This window comes from Hordeum vulgare, chromosome 1H (genome assembly GCF_904849725.1).
Source record: "Hordeum vulgare subsp. vulgare chromosome 1H, MorexV3_pseudomolecules_assembly, whole genome shotgun sequence".
NCBI lineage: Eukaryota > Viridiplantae > Streptophyta > Magnoliopsida > Poales > Poaceae > Hordeum > Hordeum vulgare.
This window is the reverse complement of record NC_058518.1, coordinates 506,015,822-506,041,258: the sequence shown is the minus strand read 5'-3', so window position 1 is coordinate 506,041,258 and position 25,437 is coordinate 506,015,822. Positions and strand designations below refer to the sequence as shown.

Sequence of the window (25,437 nt, the reverse complement as noted above, 5' to 3'; positions counted from 1 at the left end):
TTCCATATATTCCGCAATAGGATGACGCAACCCTTGTGGCCACGGCCCATGATTTACCTTCAGGTATCATTCATCATTGCTAAATATCCAATTTGTATGTTGTCGACCATATTATAGGTAAACCACCATAATGATATTTATGTTCGGTATCTTAAGATGACAATGAGGATAACCCAGATGAGGATTTTGCTGACAATGAAGGAGATGTAACACAATCCAGGAAATTTGTAACTGCAATGGAATACTATTGCTTCAAGCTACAAGTCAGGAGGAAGCTTTTTAACATAGTCTTCTTCGGGGGGGGGGGGGGGCTTTTTCAACAATGGGCTGTTGACATGTATATTAAGATCGAGACTATGCGGCTTGACTGGTACTCAAAGCCAGAAAATCAGAAGGTCATCCGCGCTGACATGTACCAGGTAATGTGCTTGTGTTTATTGTAATACATCATAATATAACTATGTGGTGGATGTTCCATGCTTTGAGTATAACCTGGTATGCTATTACAGGGTCTTGTTGACACCGTCGTTGCCGGTGAGTCACGCGGTGATCGAATTGGCAAAAGAATCGTGCTTCCACGGACATTTCCTGGTGGTGATCGTGACATGCAGCGGAGGTTCTTGAATGCTATGGCAATAGTGCAGCGGTCGGGTAAACCCGATTATTTTATCACGATGACTTGCAATCCATATTGGGAGGAGATAACCGAGGAACTGTTGCCTGGACAAATGCCGCAGGACCGTCCAGACCTGGTTGCAAGAGTATACAGTGCTAAACAGCGAGATATGATGGACTTACTAACTAAGGGGAAGCATTTCGGAGAAGTCGCAGCCTATGTACATGTCACCGAGTTTCAAAAGCGAGGTCTCCCGCATGACCATGTACTTCTAATCATGAAAGCAAAAAAGCAAGTTAGCGACTCCAGATGACTATGATCGAGTGATATGTGGAGAGATACCTGACAAACAGAAACACCCCATTCTACATGATCTGGTCGTCAAACACATGCTGCACGGACCATGTGGTGAGTTGAAAAAAAGTTGCCCATGCATGATTGATGGACAATGTCGGTTCCATTACCCCTGAGATTTTTGCGATGCCACACAACAAGGGAAAGACTCATATCCCATCTACAGGAGGAGGGACGATGGGCAGCAAATTAGGATCCGAGGAGCAGATTTGGACAATAGGTGGGTGGTCCCTTACAACCCTTCTCTGCTTATGTGATACAACTGCCACATTAATGTAGAAGCATGCTCCAGCATCAAGGCAGTTAAGTACTTGTTCAAGTACATTTATAAAGGGCATGATCGTACATCCTTTGCATGCGAGCAAGATATCATCAATGATGGTGGAATCATCAATGAAATCCGGCAATATAGGGATGCACGCTATGTATCTCCTCCAGAGGCTATATACAGGATTTTTCGTTTTAAACTGTTTGGTGTGAGTCCATCTGTGCTACAACTCCAGCTTCATTTGCCAAATATGCATACAGTTGCATTTAAAGCTTGTGAAAATGTGGAAGATGTTGTAGCACGACCGTCTTCTTCCAAGTCCATGCTTACAGAATACTTTGAGATGAACCGGAAGTTTCCAGTAGCACGGAACTTATTGTACAGAGAGTTTCCAGAACATTACAGATGGATACCTGAAAAAAAAGTGGCAGAATAGAAAAACTAAGAGATTACAGATTGGAAGACTTGTGTATGCACACCCTGCTGAAGGAGAAATATACTACTTGCGTGGGCTCCTAAGTCATGTCCGAGGTGCCACTTCATTCGATGCTTTGAAAACTGTAAATGGCAATCCATGCAGTTCCTTCAGGGAGGCATGTGAGCACTTAGGCCTGATTGAGCACGATAGAACTCTCGATGATTGCATGACGGAGGCAGCCACATTTCATATGCCTTCTGCCCTGAGACGGTTATTTGCGACTATATTTGTGTTTTGTGAGGTAACAGAAAACCGACAGCTATGGGACAAACATCTGGCATCGATGTCTGAGGATTACCGTCGTAATCAATCCAATGATGCATCAATTGAGCAGATGGTCCTCAGAGATATTAGGGATATGTTGCAATCCATGGGGAAGGATATTGGAGGCTATGGACTTCCGGATTTGCTTGACACTGATGGTTCTGATGACGGTAAGTACAAAGAGGTAACAGAGGAGAGGGAAATCTGCGTGGACAAAGAACACCTAGATTTATTTAGCAGTTTGAACAATGAGCAGCTTGCTGGTTACAATGACATAATGGATCATGTGATGAAACAAAAAAGCCAAATATTCTTTGTTGACGGTCCAGGAGGCACTGGCAAGACATACTTATACAAGGCATTGCTTGCGAAGGTGCGTTCAATGGGCCAGATAGCGATTGCAACTGCTACATCAGGGATAGCGGCGTCGATAATGCCCGAAGGACGGACTGTGCACTCCAGGTTCAAAATTCCAATCAAGCTCACCGACAACAGCATGTGTAGTTTCACTAAGCAGAGTGGTACAACGGAGTTGCTTAAACAGGCGTCATTGATTATTTGGGACGAGGTTGCTATGACAAAACGTCAAGCAGTTGAGACGCTTGATAGATCGCTTCAGGATATAATGGGATGTCCTTTGCCATTTGGGGGAAAGGTTGTAGTCTTTGGTGGGGATTTCAGGCAGGTCCTTCCTGTTGTGACACGTGGGACAAGAGCACAAATCACAGATGCTACACTTCTAAGATCCTATCTGTGGGAGAAGATCCGCAAGATACGCCTCACGCGCAATATGCGGGCACAGGCTGATCCTTGGTTCTCCGAATACCTCCTGAGGATCGGCAATGGTACAGAAGAGACAATTGGTGACGACTATGTACGTCTCCCTAACGACATTGTGATTGCCTATACCGAGGATGAGAAAGCTATGAACAAGCTCATCGAAGATGTCTTCCCAAATCTGCATGCCAATGCTAAATCGAGAGAGTACATGAGCACACGTGCTATTCTTTCGACCAAGAATGATCATTTCGATGACCTGAATGACAAGATGATCTCAAGGTTTCCAGGCGAAGAAAAGCTATACCATAGTTTCGACTCAATCGAGGATGACATGCAGAATAATTACACGATTGATTTTCTAAACTGGATCACAACAAATGGCTTACCCCCACATGTATTGAGATTAAAGCTCAATTGTCCGGTCATTCTGCTACGGAACCTCGACCCATATAATGGCCTATGCAATGGAACACAGCTTATGATTAGAGCCTTCCAGGATAATGCAATCGACGCAGAGATTTTTGGTGGTCAGCATGCTGGAAAGAGGGTGTTCATACCTAGGATCCCTATGTCGCCCTCGGAGGACATCTCACTTCCTTGCAAACTAAAAAGAAAACAGTTCCCCATCCGCCTGAGTTTTGCAATGACAATTAACAAGGCGGAGGGTCAAACGATCCCGAACGTCGGTATTTACCTTCCCGAGCCAGTATTCTCACATGGTCAGCTATATGTTGCATTGTCAAGGGGGGTGTTGAGGGAGACGACACGGATTTTGGCCAAGCCAAACAAGGAGGTTGATAAATCTGGGAAAAGCACCAAGAACATTGTCTATAGAGATGTTTTGAGAGATGAGGGAGGTGCGTTATTCCATTATTTATTTGCACACATGAATATGTTAATTTATCTGAAACTACTCCTGCATTTAACGTTAATTGTTTTTCATTTACAGGCTTAACAAATGAGAAGAAGTAGCGGATGAGGGGGTAACACAGGAGTATCTTCTTCCATCCAGCAAAAGCTAAGAGCCTTTCTCTGCTTGTGCATGTGATCCCCCTTTGATATAAATGTATGCTACAGTGTTCTTGTGCTACTGTTTTGAACTGTTGTGCAAGGGTATGCTAATATGTTCTCTTGCTAATATGGTTTTTTCATGGACGGACATGTGTTTAAAAACCTTGCTGAAAACTTTAAAGTTTTGACAAGTGAATTTGTTTTTAGCAGTATGCTCTGAAAACTTTAAAAAAATCTTGCTGCCAAACAGATTGGTTCAACGAGTATATTATGAGCCTAAATGTTAAAAAAATACTGCTGCCAAACATATTGGTTCAACAAGTATATTATGAGCCTAAATATTTAAAAATAACGCAGTACGCTCTGAAAACTTAAAAAAAAACTTGCTGGCAAACGTAGGGTAAATGTTTTTTAGATAATATGAGCTAAATGCTAAATGTTAAAAAAAATTCTGATGCCAAACATATAATACAATTTGTTTCTCATTTGATTGGCAAGTAACTGGATGTCTGAATGGAAAAACTGGAATCAGATGTTCATGGGAAGCATATGTGCTACAGGTAGGTTGAGTAGTTGACAGAGATGCATTATGTATTCTTTTTAGTGCATAGACTTCCGTCTTTTAGGCTTGTACCTAACTAACAAGAAAGATAAACATAGCCGTAGCAACGACTGGGTTGATCTTTGTCTTGGCCTGTTAACGGTGTAGTGGCAGCTAAATAATGGTGCCTACCTTTTTGAAAGTGTAGTGGGTTTACCTCTTTCTCTTCTTTTACAACATCTTTGAAATAAATGAAATGTTTAGTTTGCCTAGAATCTGTTTAATTTCTGCCGTGCAGGATGATGTGTTACTTTCATGATATTTCGTGTCTTTTGATCATGAAATTATGCAATAAATGAATCAAGGCAGAATGATTAGTTCGAGATGCTAAACAAGAGCAAAATAGTTACTTATCACCAAAATTTGTGAGATTAGCTGATGCTATGAATCTCATGCTATTGTCGGGGTTCTAATATTTTTCTGTAATGATGTCTAGTCTTGCAAATATCAGATTAATGTTGAATTTGAAAATGTCAGATATTTTTAATGCAAGGAGTACTGGATATAGATTCGGGAACGTTATCCAATCATCTCATGTGCTTGCATTTATATTTTGCAAAGGTACTCCCTCCGTCCCAAAATACTGGAAGAGGCACACGACAGATTGAGTGTCGAGGTGCATATTAAGCAAGAAAGAGGAGAAAGAAACAACACATCACATGAAGACGGGGCACACAAAGTTAATATGTTGTGGTCTTAATAAGATGATGTATCTATCATAATTATTGTCTTTTGCTATTTACTCGCTCATTATCTATATTTGGGCCATCGCATTTTCCTGCTGTGATGATCAATCGATTGCGCTCGTTTTACTGTAACTGATTTTGGCTTCGATTTTGGGCCATCATATTTTCCTGTTATGATGATCAGGCTCCAATTTGGGTATGATGTATCTATCATAGTTACTCGCTTTTGCTATTTTGGTGTAGTGTATTGTTTCAGGACCTACTTGCGGTAGTACTACCATTAGTTGATGTGAAATACTCCAATCTTGTTATCTAGGTACATGCTGAAGATGTATTCGCTACTATATATTATGATTCTCTTCTCAAAAAATTTACATGGCAACACTTACTTTGATGCTGCTCTAGCACCAATATTAGACACGATCAGCAACAATAATAATAAAACATAGCAACGAAACTCACCTTGATGGTTTCCGTTTTGCTCGAACAACCGAAATTACTTCCCTGAAAACTCATGTCCATTCATTATCTGCCAAGACAAAATGATACAAGAATTATATTTCGGTACAGAAAAAGATAATTTTTTTCTGTATAAAAATGTATAACAATGAGCACATAAAAATTCCAAGAAACTATCCGATGAGCCGAAACAAATATTAGTATATTAAAGTGTATTACGAAAAATTCCATCAATTCTATATGTGTGGGGTATAATAAAAAAGAAAAAGGAAAAGCATGGGGTATAAAAAAAGATAAAGGTCCACGATCCCAACAACTACGGATCTCCCTCCCTAGAATCCCGCAGTCCACGATCTCCTTCCCACGACGCAACAGTCCACGATTTCATTCCCTGATCCCCTGCTGGACCTACCCTCTTCGCCCTCATCTCTCCTCCACCTCTCTTCCACTCTCCTGGTCCTTGCCCCCGCTGCCCGTGTTGTCTCGAGGAGACCTTGGCCCCTCCCGGCGAGCTGCCCTAAATCTGCTGTCGACGCCGTCGTCGCACCGGTGGCGGCTTCACGGGCAGACGTCGGCCCATCCCCGTGCGCTGCCCTAGCTCCAGTGTCCACACCTTCCTCGCCCTGGTGGCCGCACCGTCTCAAGTACACAGGTAAGGAAGAGTACATACTGCTCTTATTTGTACTGTATGGAGTATATTATAAAATTTAGTATGAAGTATATGTGTATTTCCCTTTGAAACTGGAGTATAGAATTTTATTAGTTCCAAAAAATCATATAACATTTTTTCTTTGGATCCAAGTGAGTAGTATATTCTTCCAAAAAAGAGTATATTCAAACAGTGGCACATACTATACGAAAAAAGAGACGTAGTATGGCCATAAAATGGATGTGATGCCATTTTTGAGAGAGTACAGTGTATATATTTTTATTAGCCGACATCAAGAGTATCTTACAAATTAAGATGCCCCTCCCCTCCCCTCTAGTGACTCGCGCCGCCCTGCGGCGGACGAGCCGCGCCCCCGCCTCCCGCCTAATCGCCCCTGGCCCACTTGTTGGAATTATGCCCTAGAGGCAATAATAAATGTATAGTTATTATTATAATTCCTGTATCAAGATAATAGTTTATTATCCATGCTATAATTGTATTGAATGAAGACTCATTTACATGTGTAGATACATAGACAAAACACCGTCCCTAGCATGCCTCTAGTTGGCTAGCCAGTTGATCGATGATAGTCAGTGTCTTCTGATTATGAACAAGGTGTTGTTGTTTGATAACTGGATCACGTCATTGGGAGAATCACGTGATGGACTAGACCCAAACTAATAGACGTAGCATGTTGATCGTGTCATTTTGTTGCTACTGTTTTCTGCGTGTCAAGTATTTATTCCTATGACCATGAGATCATATAACTCACTGACACCGGAGGAATGCTTTGTGTGTATCAAACGTCGCAACGTAACTGGGTGACTATAAAGATGCTCTACAGGTATCTCCGAAGGTGTTAGTCGAGTTAGTATGGATCAAGACTGGGATTTGTCACTCCGTGTGACGGAGAGGTATCTCGGGGCCCACTCGGTAATACAACATCACACACAAGCCTTGCAAGCAATGTAACTTAGTGTAAGTTGCGGGATCTTGTGTTACGGAACGAGTAAAGAGACTTGCCGGTAAACGAGATTGAAATAGGTATGCGGATACTGACGATCGAATCTCGGGCAAGTAACATACCGAAGGACAAAGGGAATGACATACGGGATTATACGAATCCTTGGCACTGAGGTTCAAACGATAAGATCTTCGTAGAATATGTAGGATCCAATATGGGCATCCAGGTCCCGCTATTGGATATTGACCGAGGAGTCTCTCGGGTCATGTCTACATAGTTCTCGAACCCGCAGGGTCTGCACACTTAAGGTTCGACGTTGTTTTATGCGTATTTGAGTTATATGGTTGGTTACCGAATGTTGTTCGGAGTCCCGGATGAGATCACGGACATCACGAGGGTTTCCGGAATGGTCCGGAAACGAAGATTGATATATAGGATGACCTCATTTGATTACCGGAAGGTTTTAGGAGTTACCGGGAATGTACCGGGAATGACGAATGGGTTCCGGGAGTTCACCGGGGGGGCAACCCACCCCGGGGAAGCCCATAGGCTTTGGGGAGGCACACCAGCCCTTAGTGGGCTGGTGGGACAGCCCCAAGGGGGCCTATGCGCCAAGAGAAAGAAATCAAAGGAAAAGAAAAAAAGAGAGGGAAGAAGTGGGAAGGGAGGGGGACTCCTCCCACCAAACCAAGTCCAACTCGGTTTGGGGGGGGGGAGTCCTCCCCCCTTGGCTCGGCCGACCCCTTGAGAGTCCCTTGGACCCCAAGGCAAGGTCCCCCTCCCTCCTCCTATATATATGGGGCTTTTAGGGCAGATTTGAGACGACTTTCTCACGGCTGCCCGACCACATATCTCCATAGTTTTTCCTCTAGATCGCGTTTCTGCTGAGCTCGGGCGGAGCCCTGCTGAGACGAGATCATCACCAACCTCCGGAGCGCCGTCACGCTGCCGGAGAACTCTTCTACCTCTCCGTCTCTCTTGCTGGATCAAGAAGGCCGAGATGATCGTCGAGCTGTACGTGTGCTGAACGCGGAGGTGCCGTCCGTTCGGTACTAGATCGTGGGACTGATCGCGGGATTGTTCGCGGGGCGGATCGAGGGACGTGAGGACGTTCCACTACATCAACCGCGTTCTCTAACGCTTCTGCTGTACGATCTACAAGGGTACGTAGATCACTCATCCCCTCTCGTAGATGGACATCACCATGATAGGTCTTCGTGCGCGTAGGAAAATTTTTGTTTCCCATGCAACGTTCCCGACACCACTTCCCTCCCCCCTCCCGTTGTCGCTGATGCGCCGCGTCGGCCCTTGGTCGGACGGCCTCGATGGCGGCGGGTGATAACCCACAAGTATAGGGGGTCGCAACAGTTTTCGAGGGTAGAGTATTGAACCCAAATTTATTGATTCGACTCAAGGGGAGCCAAAGAATATTCTAGAGTATTAGCAGCTGAGTTGTCAATTCAACGACACCTGAAAGACTTAATATCTGTAGCAAAGTAGTATGGAAGTAACGGTAACGGTGGCAAACATAACAAAGCAGTTTTGTAGTGATCGTAACAATAGCAACCAACCAGTGAGATGTGTTTACAACCAACAGCCGAAAGTCCCGATGTGTTCATGTGCAATCCATTCGTTAGACTACTCCGGGTGTTTGGAGCATAGAATATTCTTGTGTTCATTGATATACGTGGTCATCAAGGTAGACTTGTATAGAACTGTGTAGTGTGCTTGCGCCCAAGAATGCCCATCCCTACATATTATTGAGTTTGGCCCTATTGTGCCTTTTCCATCCATCCCCTCATGCCGCGATTGAGGGACATCAATCGGCTTAATGTCAGGAATTAAGTCAACACAAAACCCAGTGACCTCCTCTGTTTCATGGCCCTTGGAGATGCTTCCTTTTCATGGCCCTTGGAGATGCTTCCTTTTGGCCTAGTATGGTTACGCACATATTTCTTTAAGACCTCCTACTCAAAGGGGAACATATTGTGTAGAAATATAGGACTCATAATGGCAATCTCATCGACTAGGTGAACTAGGGCGTGCGTCATAATATTGAAGAAGGATGGTGGGAACACCAACTCGAAACTGACAAGACATTGGACCAAATCATTCTGTAACCATGGTAGGATTTTTGGATCGATTACCTTTTGAGAAACTGAATTGAGGAATGCACATAGCTTCACAATAGCAAATCGAATAGTTTTTGGTAGAAGCCCCCTCAATGCAACCGGAAGCAATTGCATCATAATCACGTGGTAGTCATGAGACTTTACGTTCTGAAATTTTTTCTCTACCATATTTATTATTCCCTTTATATTCGACGAGAAGCTAGACATGACCTTGATACTGAGCAGACATTCAAAAAAGATTTCCTTCTCCGCTTTGGTACGGGCGTAGCTGGCAGTACCTTGATACTGCTTTGGATGCATGCCGTATTTTTTGTTCATACGTTGCTGGGCCTCCCGTGCCTCCGATGTATTTTTTGTCTTTCCATATACGCCCAAGAATCCTAGAAGGTTCACGCAAACATTCTTCTTCACGTGCATCACGTCGATTGGAGAGCGGACCTCTAGTCTGTCCATTAAGGTACGTCCCAAAATATAGATTTCTTCTTCCACATGGGTGTGTGTCCCTCGCATTCTCTCTGTGCATCAACAATGACCTGGTGAAGATCATCATCAGCGGGCACGTCTGGTGCCTCTTGATCATCACCTTCCCCCATTGCAGTATCACCGTATTCAAGGAACATAGGATCCGGATAGTTGTCATCATCTTCTTCTTCTTTATTGTCTTCCATCATAACTCCTCTTTCTTCGTGCTTGGTCCAAACATTATAGTGTGGTTGAACCAAGCATGTAGTATAATAATACACTATATTATAGCGGCTAAGCGGGCTGAGGTGAATTCGCAGTGTTACTCGAGGTGCACCGCTAGTTAGACACGTGTACATAATTTTCCCTGTTGGTTTAGACTGGTTTACTGGCTGTTTTTTATTTTACCCGAGGCCAATCTCTCCTTTTCCTAGATGCCCCTTATCCACCGCTAATATCTCCTCTTAGCTTTTCTCCAAGCTTCTAGAGAAACAGAGGGATCGAGGAGGAACGGAGAGAGAGAGGAGCTATCATGTTGTCGCTGCCGTGTGGACGCCCGCCGTGCCACCGCCGCCGCCGCATCCCCTCCCCACTTCTGCTCGACCACGGGGGCTACAGCCACAAACCCTAGGTCTGGTACCTCGGCTTTGTCTGCCAGGACGGCTGTACTTGCACTCCGGCGGATGATGGCAGTGGTCTGGTGCCGCCGGCCAACGCAGTTCCCTCTAGCTCTACCACTCCCTTTCGCTACCCCTCTTTCATCTTGGTGTGTGGTGGCAGCAGCGCAAACCATAAGCCGGAGGCGCCCTTCTATTTCTCAATTCCCTCCCGTCCGTGCTCTTGCTCTGTCTATCCATGACGGGAGGCAGCACATCGGCGGCGAAGGACAGTGAATCCATCGAGGAGGTCATCTACGGGACGACTAGGGGCCGCCACAGTAGCAGTAGCAACACCACCAAGTCCTACCACTCGGTAATACACATCCCAGTCCCTTAAATCTACAAATTACATATATAGATATAGACTAGCTAAAGGACTCGTGCGTTGCAACGGGAGAAAAACAATTATAATCTCCAATGGTGCTGATCATATTATGTTTTTAAAATTTTAGGACATTTCTTGAAATACATGAACATTTTTTGAATTAGCAAACATTTTTTTCAATTACACTCAAAAAATAACACACAAACTTTTTTTCAAAATCATGGACTTTTATTGTTTTTACCAACATTGTTTTCAAAATTATGAACATTTTTCTGAATATGCGAATATTTTTACAAAAATCCTGAGCATTTTTTGAATTCACAAACATTTTATATTTTCTTCAAACTTTTATTTCAAAATTGCGAGTTTTATAAATTCCAAAAGTTTTTCAAAGTTCTAAATTATTTAAACTAAAAAACGGAACAGAAAAATGAGAATAAAAAATGAGACTAAAAACAGAGGCACGATATGTTTTTAAGATTTTTACACGAACTTTTGTTTAAAATCGTTGACTTTTTTATTTTATGGACATTTTCTCAAAGTTTTGACATTTTTTTATATGCAAACATTTTTCAAAACTCCTGAGTAGTTTTTGAATTCTAAAAAAAATATATGCTTTTTTGAATATTTTATTTCGAAATTCTCAGTTTCTTAAAATTGAGAAAAGTTGTTTGAAGTTCTAAACTATTTAAATTCGAAAAACAAAATGGAACTGAAAAGAAAAATAAAAAAACTAACTAAAAAAGAAGGCGCGCACGCATGGGCCGGCCCAAACAAGTGTGTTGCATCTTTTTTCAACGCCCAGAGCGTAATATAGGAGGTGCCTACATGGCCGGCCCAGTCCGGAGATTTTCCTGTTTGAAACGTTTTTTATGACTTATAGGTGGCATTGGTGGGTAATTTTAGTCAACTTTAAGGGCAATTTGGATAACGTATGGAAGAAGCACTATTTGCTTTATTAGTAGGTAAGATATATGATGGATGGAGTGTGTTGTGCCCATTATTTGCCATAACTTGATGTTACAAATACGAGTTAGTTGTACCCCTTGTGTTCCTCTAGCATGCTGGAAATTTTCATGCCATTTGGATTCTTGTAGCTATTGGTTTTGCTGCTGTCAATATTGCTTCAGATCGAAAACTGCACTTTCATGAGGTGGAATTTTCACTAAGTCTGAGATAGTGTGTGGGAAGCCATTTTGTGACTTCTTTTCCTAGTGTTCCTTGCTGCCATGCTAGTTGTTGTTAGTTGTTCGTAGTAGTGCTTCTTGCCCTCCTCCGTGCCATGCCTTGCTTGAGCACATCGGAGTTGTGTAGCCGTAGTTGTGGGGCGTAGAAAATGCTATGTGGCTGTTTTTGGCAGATTGTAGTCATTTCTCGTTTTGCTCGTAGTTTTTGAACCGTAGCTCCGATTTGATCGTGTCCTACATGAAACTTGCTTAGAATCTCGTGTAGTTTCATTTTCTCTTGCTGTTTGTATGTGTTGAAGTGCTCGTAGCCACCGTTGCACACATTTTTGCATTCATGCCATCATATCTTGCGATGCTTGTAACTTTTGATCCGTAGCTCCGTTGGAGATGTTCTTTTTGTGTAGATTGATTGCCTTGACGCGTAGAATCACGTGTGCCTATTTGTTTTGCTGTTTAACAACTAATTAAATGTGTTAATTCAGATCTGGACAGAATTATAAATTAACATGTGAGGTCGTTTCGGAGGTGCTATATGACATTTCCGACCTCATTTAAAATGCCTAGATAGGTAGTTTAATTGCGGTTCACCTCTTTCCATGTTTAATCACATTTAATATTGCCGTGTACCTAAACGGGAGTGAACTAAATAATTCCTATGTGGAGTTTCGTCAATATGCAACCCGTTGCATATTGAACTTCACTTAATGTGTAGCGATTGATTGTGTGATTTGTCATGCCGTGACTTGCATGTATTCCGCTGCTCATGCATCATTTGTATTGTTGCATCGTGTGGTGAATTTCGTGTGTTGATTTGTGTTTCCGGTTTGCTTCGTCTCGATAGAGTTCCGCAGCGTGCCGGATTGTGAGGACCCGTTCGACTACGTCGGTTCGTCTGCTTCACGGAGGCATTCTTCTTCCAAGCGGGATCTCAGGCAAGATGATCATTTCCCCAGATACCATTACTATCATTGCCATGCTAGTTTTATCGCTTCTATCGATTATGTCTTGTTGCCTATCACATGTTAAATATCAGCCTTCTCAACAATGCCATGAAAACCTTCAACCTGTTCAACCTAGCAAACCACTGATTGGCTATGTTACTGCTTGCTTAACCTTGTTGATAGCGTTGCTAGTTGCAGGTGCCTTGCTTCCATGTGAAAGCATGGGTTCCTTGTTATATCACCATATTAAATGCTATTTAATTTAATGCACATATATACTTGGTAAAAGGTGGAAGGCTCGGCCTTTCTAGCCTGGTGTTTTGTTCCACCTTTGCCCCCTTAGTTCTCGGCTACCGGTGTTATGTTCCATAAATGAGCGCTCCTAACACGATCGGGGTTGTTATGGGGACCCCCTTGATAATTCGTTTTAGATTAAAGCTGGTCTGGCAGGGCCCAACTTTGGTACTACATTTGCCTAATACTAATGAACTGCATATGGAGTAATTAACCCGAGGAAATTTAATCAACCCCCGGGGCCAGTGCTCCTCATGCGTGTTGGCCCCACCTGAGCGATGTCCGGCGCCCCTCTGGTCACCCGGAGGTTTAGCGATCCCGACGTCTAGCTCATCCGCCGTGTCCTGAGAACGAGGTACGCGACTCCTATCGGGATCGTCGACACGTCGGGCGGCCTTGCTGGATTAGTTTTACCTTTACCGAAATATCTTGTGCATCGGGATTCCGGTGATGCTTTGGGTAATCTCAGAGTTGAGGTTTTCCACTAGGGAATCCGACGAGATCGCGAGCTTCATGATTGAGGATTTCTATGCGGCTTGTGGTAATTTGTGATGGACTAGTTGGAGCACCCCTGCAGGGTTAAATCTTTTCGGAAAGCCGTGCCCGCGGTTATGTGGCAACGTGGAAACTTTGTTTAACACTGGTTCTAGATAACTTGAAGTTAACTTAATTAAAATATGCCAACCGCGTGCGTAACCGTGACTGTCTCTTTTGTGAGTTCCTTCTCCGATCGAGGACACGGTGGGGTTATGTCTGACGTAGGTAGGTGTTCAGGATCATTATTTTGATCATGATTAGTTCACGTCCGTTATGCGTAGATCTTCCCCCTCTTATTTCTTGTACTTGTAAGTTAGCCACCATATATATATGCTTAGTCGCTGCTGCAACCTCACCACTTAACCATGCCTCACCCATTAAGCTTTGCTAGTCTTGATACCTTTGGAAATGAGATTGCTGAGTCCCCTGTGGCTCACAGATTACTACAACACCAGTTGCAGGTACAGCTAAAGGTTACTTGACGCGAGCGCGTTGATTGTTCATTTGGAGTTGATTCTTCTTCTTCTTCTTCGTCGATCTAGGATGGGTTCCAGGCCGGCAGCCTGGGATAGCAAGGATGCACGTCGTTCTTATTTTTCTCGTTTGTTTTCGTCCGTAGTCGGACCCTGCTCTTACCCTTAATGTGTATGTAATGTACTGACGTGACTCTGATGTAGCTTGTGGCGAGTGTAAGCCAATTCTTTATATATCTCTTCTCTTCAGTACATGTACTTGTAACGATATTCATTCTTGCGGCACGACGAGATGCGCTTCTATCCCTAACGAGGCCCCCGTGCCAAATTGAGGATAGGGTCGCATCTTGGGTGTGACATGTTGGTAATAAAGCATCAAGCACATCTCCAGCTGGACTGCTGGAGACATTCACATAGTTGTCGACGTCGAGTCATAGCCTCATAGGCAAGTTCAGCTTCTTACTTGCTTTTTTTGCAACCAACTAATTTTTCTACATGTTTTATTTTGACATAGTTTAACGCCAAGACATAATAATGACCTATTTATGTAACAACATAGTTTACTATTCAGAATTTTTTATTGATGTAACAGCAATACGAAATTAGAGGCAACAATAATTGGGCGAAGTAGCATTTAAATTTACTTCATTGATAGGCATGAATAGCGCAGTTTGTTTGCTCAAATGCTGCAATTAATTTTCACATGATGCTGATGCATATAGAGTGATATAATTTTAGTATTTTTTCACAGAAAGACAGATATTTTATATTTATTTTACAGTCTTGCATATGGTACTGTGGATAATGTTATTTTTCATTGTGACATACCATACTATGTTAGCTTGCATTTCAGAAAGCGGTTCTCTTTGCTTCTACCTACAACTTCTATTACAATAGTTTGCATAACAACCAACATGGACGCAGGAACGACAATCCTCATTGTAGTTTTGATCTACCTCTTTTGTTTTGTCCGAAAAATCTCGGTTTGGTATTCTTGGGACAAAAAATGTTTCTAATTTTAGGTTCCTCATTGTTTGAGACTATTATAATTGATAGTCGAATTTTTGGAACGAACAATGTTTCTAATTTTAGGGTGTTTGACCAATTACTTGGAACTGATGAATTTGTTTGTTGATGCAGAACTATTTTTTGGCAGAGTTCAGTTCCTAATGGACATACCACGGCGTCGTCTTGATGTTTCCTACTTCCAAATGTTATGAAAATGCATCACTTACTTCCATCTCTACAATTCTATCTGTTGGCCTCATAATATAAAGGTGGCTTCTACACCATGTATCTTAATTAGTTATTGAAACTATTATCTGAAATAACTTCTTTTAAAAAAATTGTCTGCTCAAATTACTACAACTTTTGACTTACAATTATATTGTCTCTCCAGTTGCACAAATTGTCTCTTACTGTTGTGAAAAAAAAATTGTAAGCTCACATTACTACAACTTTCGACTTAATATTATAATTATTAGTGTACTACTATATGCTTTTTTTGTACCAAATCAAAGGATTACGTATCTCCTATTAATATTATATTGTCTTACTTATTCAATGCAGTGAAATAACACTTATAATTAATAGAACATTGATACTATATTAATTGTCTCCTATTAATACTATATTGTCTCCAGTTGTTCAGCGTAAAACAGTTGATTATGTGCCAAATCTAGCTTGCTTTCATATACCTTAGTTGCCTTGAGGTCTGAAGCGCCGGCATCACCCTTATTCTCCAATGTCATAAGATGATTCTGCTATGGCATAAGACCATGCTTTGTTGGTGCCTTAATTTTCCTAACACTCAAGCATAACCATGTTAGTGGACGCTGAAATACAGTTTGCACTCCTCACAATTCAACCATGAGCTCCCGTGTTTGGATCGGTTGGATACACCATCACCCAGTCAGCTGAGATCAACATAGCATTCCTGCCCCTGTAGTTTATGAGTGCCGGAAGTAATCGAGTACATTCTCAGCTCATTCAGCCAGTGAGCGCACTGTGCACATATATATATATATATACCACAATTACTGACAATGTTTAAAGCCTCTACTAATACACCATCTATATATACAAATATTCAGTTAGTTGTACCGGAGTAGCCAATATTCCAAAGCATCTCAGGACCAAGAAGCTGTCACTCAAGCTAGCTTATCCATGGGTATTTTCAGTTCAGCCAATAGTTACTCTTCAAGAAATAGAGGTGAACATCGCTGCGCCTACCAACTAGCATCAGAGAACACAAACAATGACAATGTCGCATGCTGTTGATGCATATTATGTCTAAAAAATATGCTAAGACTTCACATGAAATATTTTATCACCGTAGTATGTAACCCTCAGTCTATGTATGTGCTTGCGTATCTCTTTACTCTCTCTAGCATATTAACAATGCATGCACTCCTATATGTATTCTCTGCATACACATGTGTTCAGCGAATACCTCAGAACTCCACATCACGCACAAGAAACTGCATGCAACAACAAAAAATACACAAGGGCTTAAAAGTTAAAACCATTTCACCCTCCATCAACTTATTCACCCGGTCTACTATTTCACAACGGAAGTGTACACACGGGCGCGGCGTGTCGCCGCGCCTTCCCCACTGCTAGTAAATAAAAGAACAACAACTGGTAAACCGAGGTTAGAAAGATAATACTCCCTTTGTAAAGCAATATAAGGGCGTTTAGGTTACTTTCGTTTCTTTATAGAGGTTAGAAACTGTGATGTCTTACGCTCTTATATTTCTTTACAGAGGGGCATTGTCTCTTACTGTTGTGATTTTTTTTGTAAGCTCACATTACTACAACTTTCGACTTAATATTATAATTATTACTGTACTACTATATGCTTTTTTTGTACCAAATCAAAGGATTGCGTATCTCCTATTAATATTATATTGTCTTACTTATTCAATGCAGTGAAATAACACTTATAATTAATAGAACATTGATACTATATTAATTGTCTCCTATTAATACTATATTCTCTCCAGTTGTTCAGCGTAAAACAATTGATTATGTGCCAAATCTAGCTTGCTTTCATATACCTTAGTTGCCTTGAGGTCTGAAGCGCCGGCATCACCCTTATTCTCCAATGTCGTAAGATGATTCTGCTATGGCATAAGACCATGCTTTGTTGTTTCCTTAATTTTCCTAACACTCAAGCATAACCATGTTAGTGGACGCTGAAATACAGTTTGCACTGCTCACAATTCAACCATGAGCTCCCGTGTTTGGATCGGTTGGATACACCATCACCCAGTCAGCTGAGATCAACATAGCATACCTGCCCCTGTAGTTTATGAGTCTATACTACTATTAAACAATCAAACAATAATTACATTACAGACACCCCATAAAACGCCTCACAAAAAAAACCAATCGACACCCCACGATTAATCCCACACATCTTAATCTAACAGCCCGCGTTAATCCACCGTCTGCTGGGTGGACTTAGCAATTACAATTGGCTGAACATACTCCACCAACCAAACTTCCAATCACGCAAGAAAAAAAGAGAGGAGAAAATCAGACTCCACCGCATAGGACCAGTCTTCCGTGATTGCCGTCGGCGCCAGAAAATCACACTCCACCGCATAGGACCAGTCTTTCGTGATTGCCGTCGGCACCGCGAGTAGCCTGCAGACCGTCTGCGAGATCCCCCGATGCCAGGAGCCCTCGCCATTGCCCATTGTTGCCGCTACCACCGTTGCATCCGTCTGCTAGATCCCCCGGTGCCAGGAGCCCGCCCTGCAGACCTACGGCCAGAGGGATCCCCCGGTTCCAGCAGACGTACGGCCAGAGGGATCCACCGGTTCCAGGCGCCCGGCATACCCAGGAGCCCGCCCTGCCCACCTTCTGCCGTGTTGAACATCTCTCTGCGTTTGCCTCATCCTTCCTTTGCTCTGCCTGACTTGATTGGTACCTAATTTCCTGCGCCAGAGAAAACTGTTGATGCTGCGCGCCTTATATTTTCCCAATATTGCCATTATCTAACAAATCAAACCAAAGCAGCCGCCAACTATTTTTTGGTGGTATGCCTGTTCTACCACTATTTGTTCTAGGCTTCTACCATGGGTGAGACTATCACTATGGTGGTTTGGCCGCAGTATTTTTTCAAGTTGTGCTTCTGCAATATAGATATATAGAAGTTTCAAATGATTTTATATAAATTTCAAATCAGATTATATAGAAGTACTATATAGTGTTATCTCAACTTGTGCTTCTCCAGAATTGGTAAACAAAGGACTATGTAGAAGTTTCAAATCAGTTTGCTATACAATATTCTGAGAGCTATGACTTATTTTTGTTATATCAGTTTGCTATATCAGTGTGCATCTTGCTATATATATATTTTTGTTGCTTTGTAGCAATACTGGTGATATACTTACAGGTATTGGTTTTGGTTGGGCTCAGGTTTTGCTCTGGGGTCCTTCAGATGAAGATGTTATTCCTGTTGTAGAGGAGCTCCACAGACGACTACCACCTTAAATTGTTGCTCAGCATAATGGAAAGGATAATTTAAGTGGCCAGCAGGATGTGCAAGCTGCCAAAGAAGATGGTAAGTTTATTCCTGTTGTAGAGGAGCTCAACATAATGGAAAGGATAATTCATAGCAAAAAGCATTCTCAGCTGCACCATTCTTGTTGCTGACGGAGACTTTACAGTAACATCAAATGCCAAGTTACAGAAAATGGTTCACATTGCAGAATTTTTTTATTTTCACAACAGCGGTCCTTCCTAAATAATTGGACCTCACGAAACATTAGAACATGACACACATGCTGCCAAACTGGAGATGCATAAGATAAATTAGTGTAATGGCCATGACCACCTATCAATGTTCAGCGGGCACATGAAAATATTTATAAACGTGTCTTCAGTACCTTTTTTCACATTGCAGAATTTTTTATTTTCACAACAACGGTTCCTCCTAAATAACTTCCATCAAACACTAGCCTTTTACTGGACCTTAGGAAACATTATAACATGACACACATGCTGCCGAACTCGAGATGCATAAGATAAATTAGTGAAATGGCCATGACCACCTATCAATGTTCAGCGGGCACATGAAAATAATTATAAACGTGTGTTCAGTACCTTTTTTCACAAGGAAAAACATAGTCCCCTTCTAAGAATATACTACCTTCCAGATTTAACAGCACTATCCCCAAATTCCGCTTTATTCCTGAATAAGGTATATGCCATGGAATTACTCTTTAGCATCTTCAGAGTGCTCAAGCCCTCTAGATCAATAGGCTCATAGCATTGCAATTTTGACTCCAGTAAGGCAGTAGAAATTGTACAAGAGCATGCCAGGTGCAAATAGCAGGCAGTGAAGAAATTTCACCACTCTTTATGCTCTTTTCTTATTTCCAAAAGCTCACTTCCAATTCTAATTCGTAAATCAACTTTGTAAGGCTCATGCTATTGTCAGGATAATGGAAAGGATAATTCATAGCAAAAAAGAATGCTCTTTGCTTTGTCAGGTTGCTATATCTGTGTTGTTTTCATTTTTAGTGTATGTCCATGTCAGTTCGACATTCTTTTGGCTAATGTATGGCACTCTACACCATGCAAAAAAATCACAGGGTAATCTGTTGAGAGAAATTTGAGATACTACAATATTGATCTAGAATTACTCTTATGTGCTTCTCTAGAATTAATGCAATAATAGACACATCAAGGTGAAGGTATGTCATTTCCCAATAACACTAGGCCACGCACCCCATTTCAGGATATAAGTAACAACCAATTATTGGGTAACTATCATCAACCTCTTCCTAAATTCGGTTACTGTTGTTGCTGATGATTATATCCTAACTTGCTGAATTTACTTATACAGACCCTAAGGAACTAAAGAGGCAAAGGAACATAGAGTATTATGCACGCAATAAAGAGGAAATTCTTAAAATACGTTGCGAGGCCCGTGAGAAAAAACATGCTTCAACAACAGTTGTTAATAACGAGGAAAATGTAGCACATACACCCTTGGCCATGACGCTAGGTAAAATTGCCCTTATACTGCATGTTTGTTCGTAACTGATGAGATGCCATGCTCCAAACTAACGACAAACTGCCATAGATGTGGATCCTAATGAATTGCAGATGCAAATGGTTGGGGAACATTATTCACAAAACATGGATGTTGTATTGAATAGACAACATGAAGCCTATGGTGATAGAAGATTGTCCATGGTGATTACCAATCTCAATGACCAAGAAAATGGAACATAAACACCGGTGTCCACATCCAATGGTAATGACGATCAACAAATTAGCTACAGCTACAACACTATGTATTCATGGTTATTACCTTTCTGACACATATATGCAGACGCTAAGGAGTTAAGGAGGCAAAGGGACAGGGAGTGATATGCTCAAAACAGGGATGAGATATTAAAACGACAACGCCTATCCCGTGAAAAGAGGAAGACTGCAAGTCGACTCCTGAACGATGATACCACTGTGTCACACACACCAGCTACAGGTCAAACCGGTGTCACCCAACTACAAAGGCTGACATTTAATGATACAGGTTGTGGGTTACCATGTAATATGATTCTGTGTTCTTAGCTCATTCAACATGTCCAAATCAATGTTTACTGATGTGGTGCTGAAAATTTGTCGCAGGCTTATCAAGTATGCAAAATTCATCTGATGAACGCGTCACTCATAACCAAGAGATTAATTTAACAAACGAGGAAGATTCCAATTGGTTGCGCATGAATGATGCGTATCAGAGGCAGCAACGACATGGTAAAGATTCCACAATCGAAGATGCAGGTTAGTTCAGAGACATAATCATTTTGCATGTGGGCCAGCATGATTTATTTTGTCGTAAATCTCGGTTCTCTATCGTATGTTCAGGTATACAACCTTCACACGGATCCAATCAACCTGTACCTAGGCCGGCTAATAATACAAGAAGAGTTGCTGAACCGGCTTCACATGGTACTCAAAACACTAATAACTTGTAATTGGATTTGCGACATTCTTATGCTCTGATGATATTGTGATTTGCCACCAGACGAGGACCGGAATGATGATCCATATGGAATTTTTGAGCCCGTTGTTGAACATACCAATTTAGAAGGTAAAACACATACTTTCGTTCACATATAAACGTCGTACATGCTTGTTTGCTGACCAATATATTCCCTACTAGACTGCTTGGATCCATTGCATGATGGAGAACGTGCATACCATGAGCCTGCTGAAGAAGCTAGAATTTATATGGATCAGGGTGTGTCCATTGTGTATTTCCTAATTTAGCACCCTCAAGTGCAAATTTTATAAGTGTTTACTGATGATGTGATACTTGTGTCTTCTGTTCTAGATGTTGCTTTTGAATTGTTCCAAGATGGACGTCATACTACACGAGCAGCACCCGTAGCAAGTACAGATGAATTCATATACCGAAACCTACCTACAAAGCATCATGTCCTAAAAAAGGTTGCGGACTGTCGCCACTGTGGGGCATTGCGGTTTCCATTCGAGGGCCCAGCATTTTGTTGCAGAAAAGGAAAAGTCGGATTATTTACTCCAGATGTTTCAGAAGAATTGAGACGGTTGCTCACAAGTCAATATGATGAGAACGCTAAATATTTCAGAGAGCATATATGGTATTTTAACTCGCACTTCTCATTCACAAGTCTAGGAGTCACCTTTGATCGTCGAGTAAGCACTGTGGCAGGAAGTCGCATATATACATTCCGTGCGTGTGGTGGGTTGTACCACTCTCTTGACGATCTGGTGCCGGGTGATAATGGACCTCGGCATTTGCAGCTCTATATTTATGATACAAATCAAAACTTGGTTCACAAGGCTAATAGGTCTTGAGATCTTAATATAGACCTCATACGACAAATTCTGAGAATACTAGAGCGTAACCCGTATGCACAAACTTTCAGAAGGCTTGGGTCGGTTCCAAATCTAGATGAGTACAAAATCTCACTAAACACGGATATCAAGTTGGATCAGCGAAGGTACAATGCCCCAACGACCTCCCAAGTGGCAGCCATATGGTTTGAAGGCAGTGACCCACAAAATTGCTTCGACGGGAGTGTTGTCGTCCATGCGAAAAAAGGAAACCGGCCACTATATATTAGAGCATACTATGGGTGCTACGACCCATTGTCATATCCACTATTCTTCCCACATGGAGAGACTGGTTGGAATCGTTGCATTCCATATATTCCGCAACAGGATGACGCAACCCATGTGGCCACGACCCATGATTTACCTTCAGGTATCATTCATCATTGCTAAATATCCAATTTGTATGTTGTCGACCATATTATAGGTAAACCACCATAATGATATTTATGTTCGGTATCTTAAGATGACAATGAGGATAACCCAGATGAGGATTTTGCTGACAATGAAGGAGATGTAACACAATCCACGAAATTTGTAACTACAATGGAATACTATTGCTTCAAGCTACAAGTCAGGAGGAAGCTTTTTAACATAGTCTTCTTCGGGGGGCGCCTTTTCCAACAATGGGCTGTTGACATGTATATTAAGATCGAGACTATGCGCTTGACTGGTACTCAAAGCTAGAAAATCAGAAGGTCATCCACGCTGACATGTACCAGGTAATGTGCTTGTGTTTATTGTAATACATCATAATATAACTATGTGGTGGATGTTTCATGCTTTGAGTATAACCTGGTATGCTATTACAGGGTCTTGTTGACACCGTCGTTGCCGGTGAGTCACGCGGTGATCGAATTGGCAAAAGAATCATGCTTCCACGGACATTTCCTGGTGGTGATCGTGACATGCAGCGGAGGTTCTTGGATGCTATGGCAATAGTGCAGCGGTCGGGTAAACCCGATTATTTTATCACGATGACTTGCAATCCATATTGGGAGGAGATAACCGAGGAACTGTTGCCTGGACAAATGCCCCAGGACCGCCCAGACCTGGTTGCAAGAGTATACAGTGCTAAACAGCGAGATATGATGGACTTACTAACTAAGGGGAAGCATTTCGGAGAAGTCGCACCCTATGTACATGTCACCGAGTTTCAAAAGCGAGGTCTCCCGCATGACCATGTACTTCTAATCATGAAAGCAAAAAGCAAGTTAGCGACTCCAGATGACTATGATCGAGTGATATGTGCAGAGATACCTGACAAACAGAAACACCCCATTCTACATGATCTAGTCGTCAAACACATGTTGCACGGACCATGTGGTGAGTTGAAAAAAAGTTGCTCATGCATGGTTGATGGACAATGTCGGTTCCATTACCCCCGAGATTTTTGCGATGCCACACAACAAGGGAAAGACTCATATCCCATCTACAGGAGGAGGGACGATGGGCAGCGAATTAGGATCCGAGGAGCAGATTTGGACAATAGGTGGGTGGTCCCTTACAACCCTTCTCTGCTTATGCGATACAACTGCCACATTAACGTAGAAGCATGCTCCAGCATCAAGGCAGTTAAGTACTTGTTCAAGTACATCTATAAATGGCATGATCGTACATCCTTTGCATGCGAGCAAGATATCATCAATGATGGTGGAATCATCAATGAAATCCGGCAATATAGGGATGCACGCTATGTATCTCCTCGAGAGGCTATATACATGATTTTTCGTTTTAAACTGTTTGGTGTCAGTCCATCTGTGCTACAACTCCAGCTTCATTTGCCAAATATGCATACAGTTGCATTTAAAGCTTGTAAAAATCTGGAAGATGTTGTAGCACGACCGTCTTCTTCCAAGTCCATGCTTACAGAATACTTTGAGATGAACTAGAAGTTTCGAGTAGCACAGAACTTATTGTACACAGAGTTTCCAGAACATTACAGATGGATACCTGGAAAAAAAAGTGGCAGAATAGAAAAACTAAGAGATTACAGATTGGAAGACTTGTGTATGCACACCCTGCTGAAGGACAAAGATACTACTTGCGTGGGCTCCTAAGTCATGTCCGAGGTGCCACTTCATTCGATGCTTTAAAAACTGTAAATGGCAATCCATGCAGTTCCTTCAGGGAGGCATGTGAGCACTTAGGCCTGATTGAGCATGATAGAACTCTCGATGATTGCATGACGGAGGCAGCCACATTTCAGATGCCTTCTGCCCTGAGACGGTTATTTGCGACTATATTTGTGTTTTGTGAGGTAACAGAAATCCGACAGCTATGGGACAAACATCTAGCATCGATGTCTCAGGATTACCGTCGTAATCAATCCAATGATGCAGCAATTGAGCAGATGGTCCTCAGAGATATTAGGGATATGTTGCAATCCATGGGGAAGGATATTGCAGGCTATGGACTTCCGGATTTGCTTGACACTGATGGTTCTGATGACGGTGAGTACAAAGAGGTAATAGAGGAGAGGGAAATCGGCGTGGACAAAGAACACCTAGATTTATTTAGCAGTTTGAACAATGAGCAGCTTGCTGGTTACAATGACATAATGGATCATGTGATGAAACAAAAAAGCCAAATATTCATTGTTGACGGTCTAGGAGGCACTGGCAAGACATACTTATACAAGGCATTGCTTGCGAAGGTGCGTCCAATGGGCCAGATAGCGATCGCAACTGCTACATCAGGGATAGCGCCGTCGATAATGCCCGAAGGACGGACTGCGCACTCCAGGTTCAAATTTCCAATCAAGCTCACCGACAACAGCATGTGTAGTTTCACTAAGCAGAGTGGTACAGCGGAGTTTCTTAAACAGGCGTCATTGATTATTTGGGACGAGGTTGCTATGAAAAAACATCAAGCAGTTGAGACGCTTGATAGATCGCTTCAGGATATAATGGGATGTCCTTTGCCATTTGGGGGAAAGGTTGTAGTCTTTGGATGGGATTTCACGAAGGTCCTTCCTGTTGTGACACGTGGGACAAGAGCACAAATCACAGATGCTACACTTCTAAGATCCTATCTGTGGGAGAAGATCCGCAAGATAAGCCTCACGCGCAATATGCGGGCACAGGCTGAAACTTGGTTCTCCGAATACCTCCCGCGGATCGGCAATGGTACAGAAGAGACAATTGGTGACGACTATGTGCGTCTCCCTAACGGCATTGTGATTGACTATACCGAGGATGAGAAAGCTATGAACAAGCTCATCGAAGATGTCTTCCCATTGTTGCATGCCAATGCTAAATCGAGAGAGTACATGAGCACACGTGCTATTCTTTCGACCAAGAATGATCATGTCGATGACCTGAATGACAAGATGATCTCAAGGTTTCCACGCGAAGAAAAGCTATACCATAGTTTCGACTCAATCGAGGATGACATGCAGAATA

General features: G+C 42.3%; 1 protein-coding gene across 1 annotated transcript; it reads left to right on the top strand.

The window, feature by feature from the left end:
* The first annotated feature begins 335 nt into the window (after window positions 1-335).
* On the top strand, window positions 336-1,674 carry LOC123402557. The gene is made up of 3 exons (XM_045096481.1): window positions 336-419; window positions 510-761; window positions 1,474-1,674. The coding sequence occupies exons 1-3, from the start codon at window positions 336-338 to the stop codon at window positions 1,672-1,674; spliced, it is 537 nt and encodes a 178-aa protein (XP_044952416.1).
* Window positions 1,675-25,437: the final 23,763 nt, after the last annotated feature.

Bases quoted from the DNA above. Each gene is read 5' to 3' on its own strand.
- LOC123402557 (XM_045096481.1), top strand. From the start codon at position 336: ATGTATATTAAGATCGAGACTATGCGGCTTGACTGGTACTCAAAGCCA. The intron at 420-509 runs GTAATGTGCTTG...ATGCTATTACAG, and splicing joins TCCGCGCTGACATGTACCAG to GGTCTTGTTGACACCGTCGT. The intron at 762-1,473 runs GTATACAGTGCT...CTACAACTCCAG, and splicing joins GTCCAGACCTGGTTGCAAGA to CTTCATTTGCCAAATATGCA.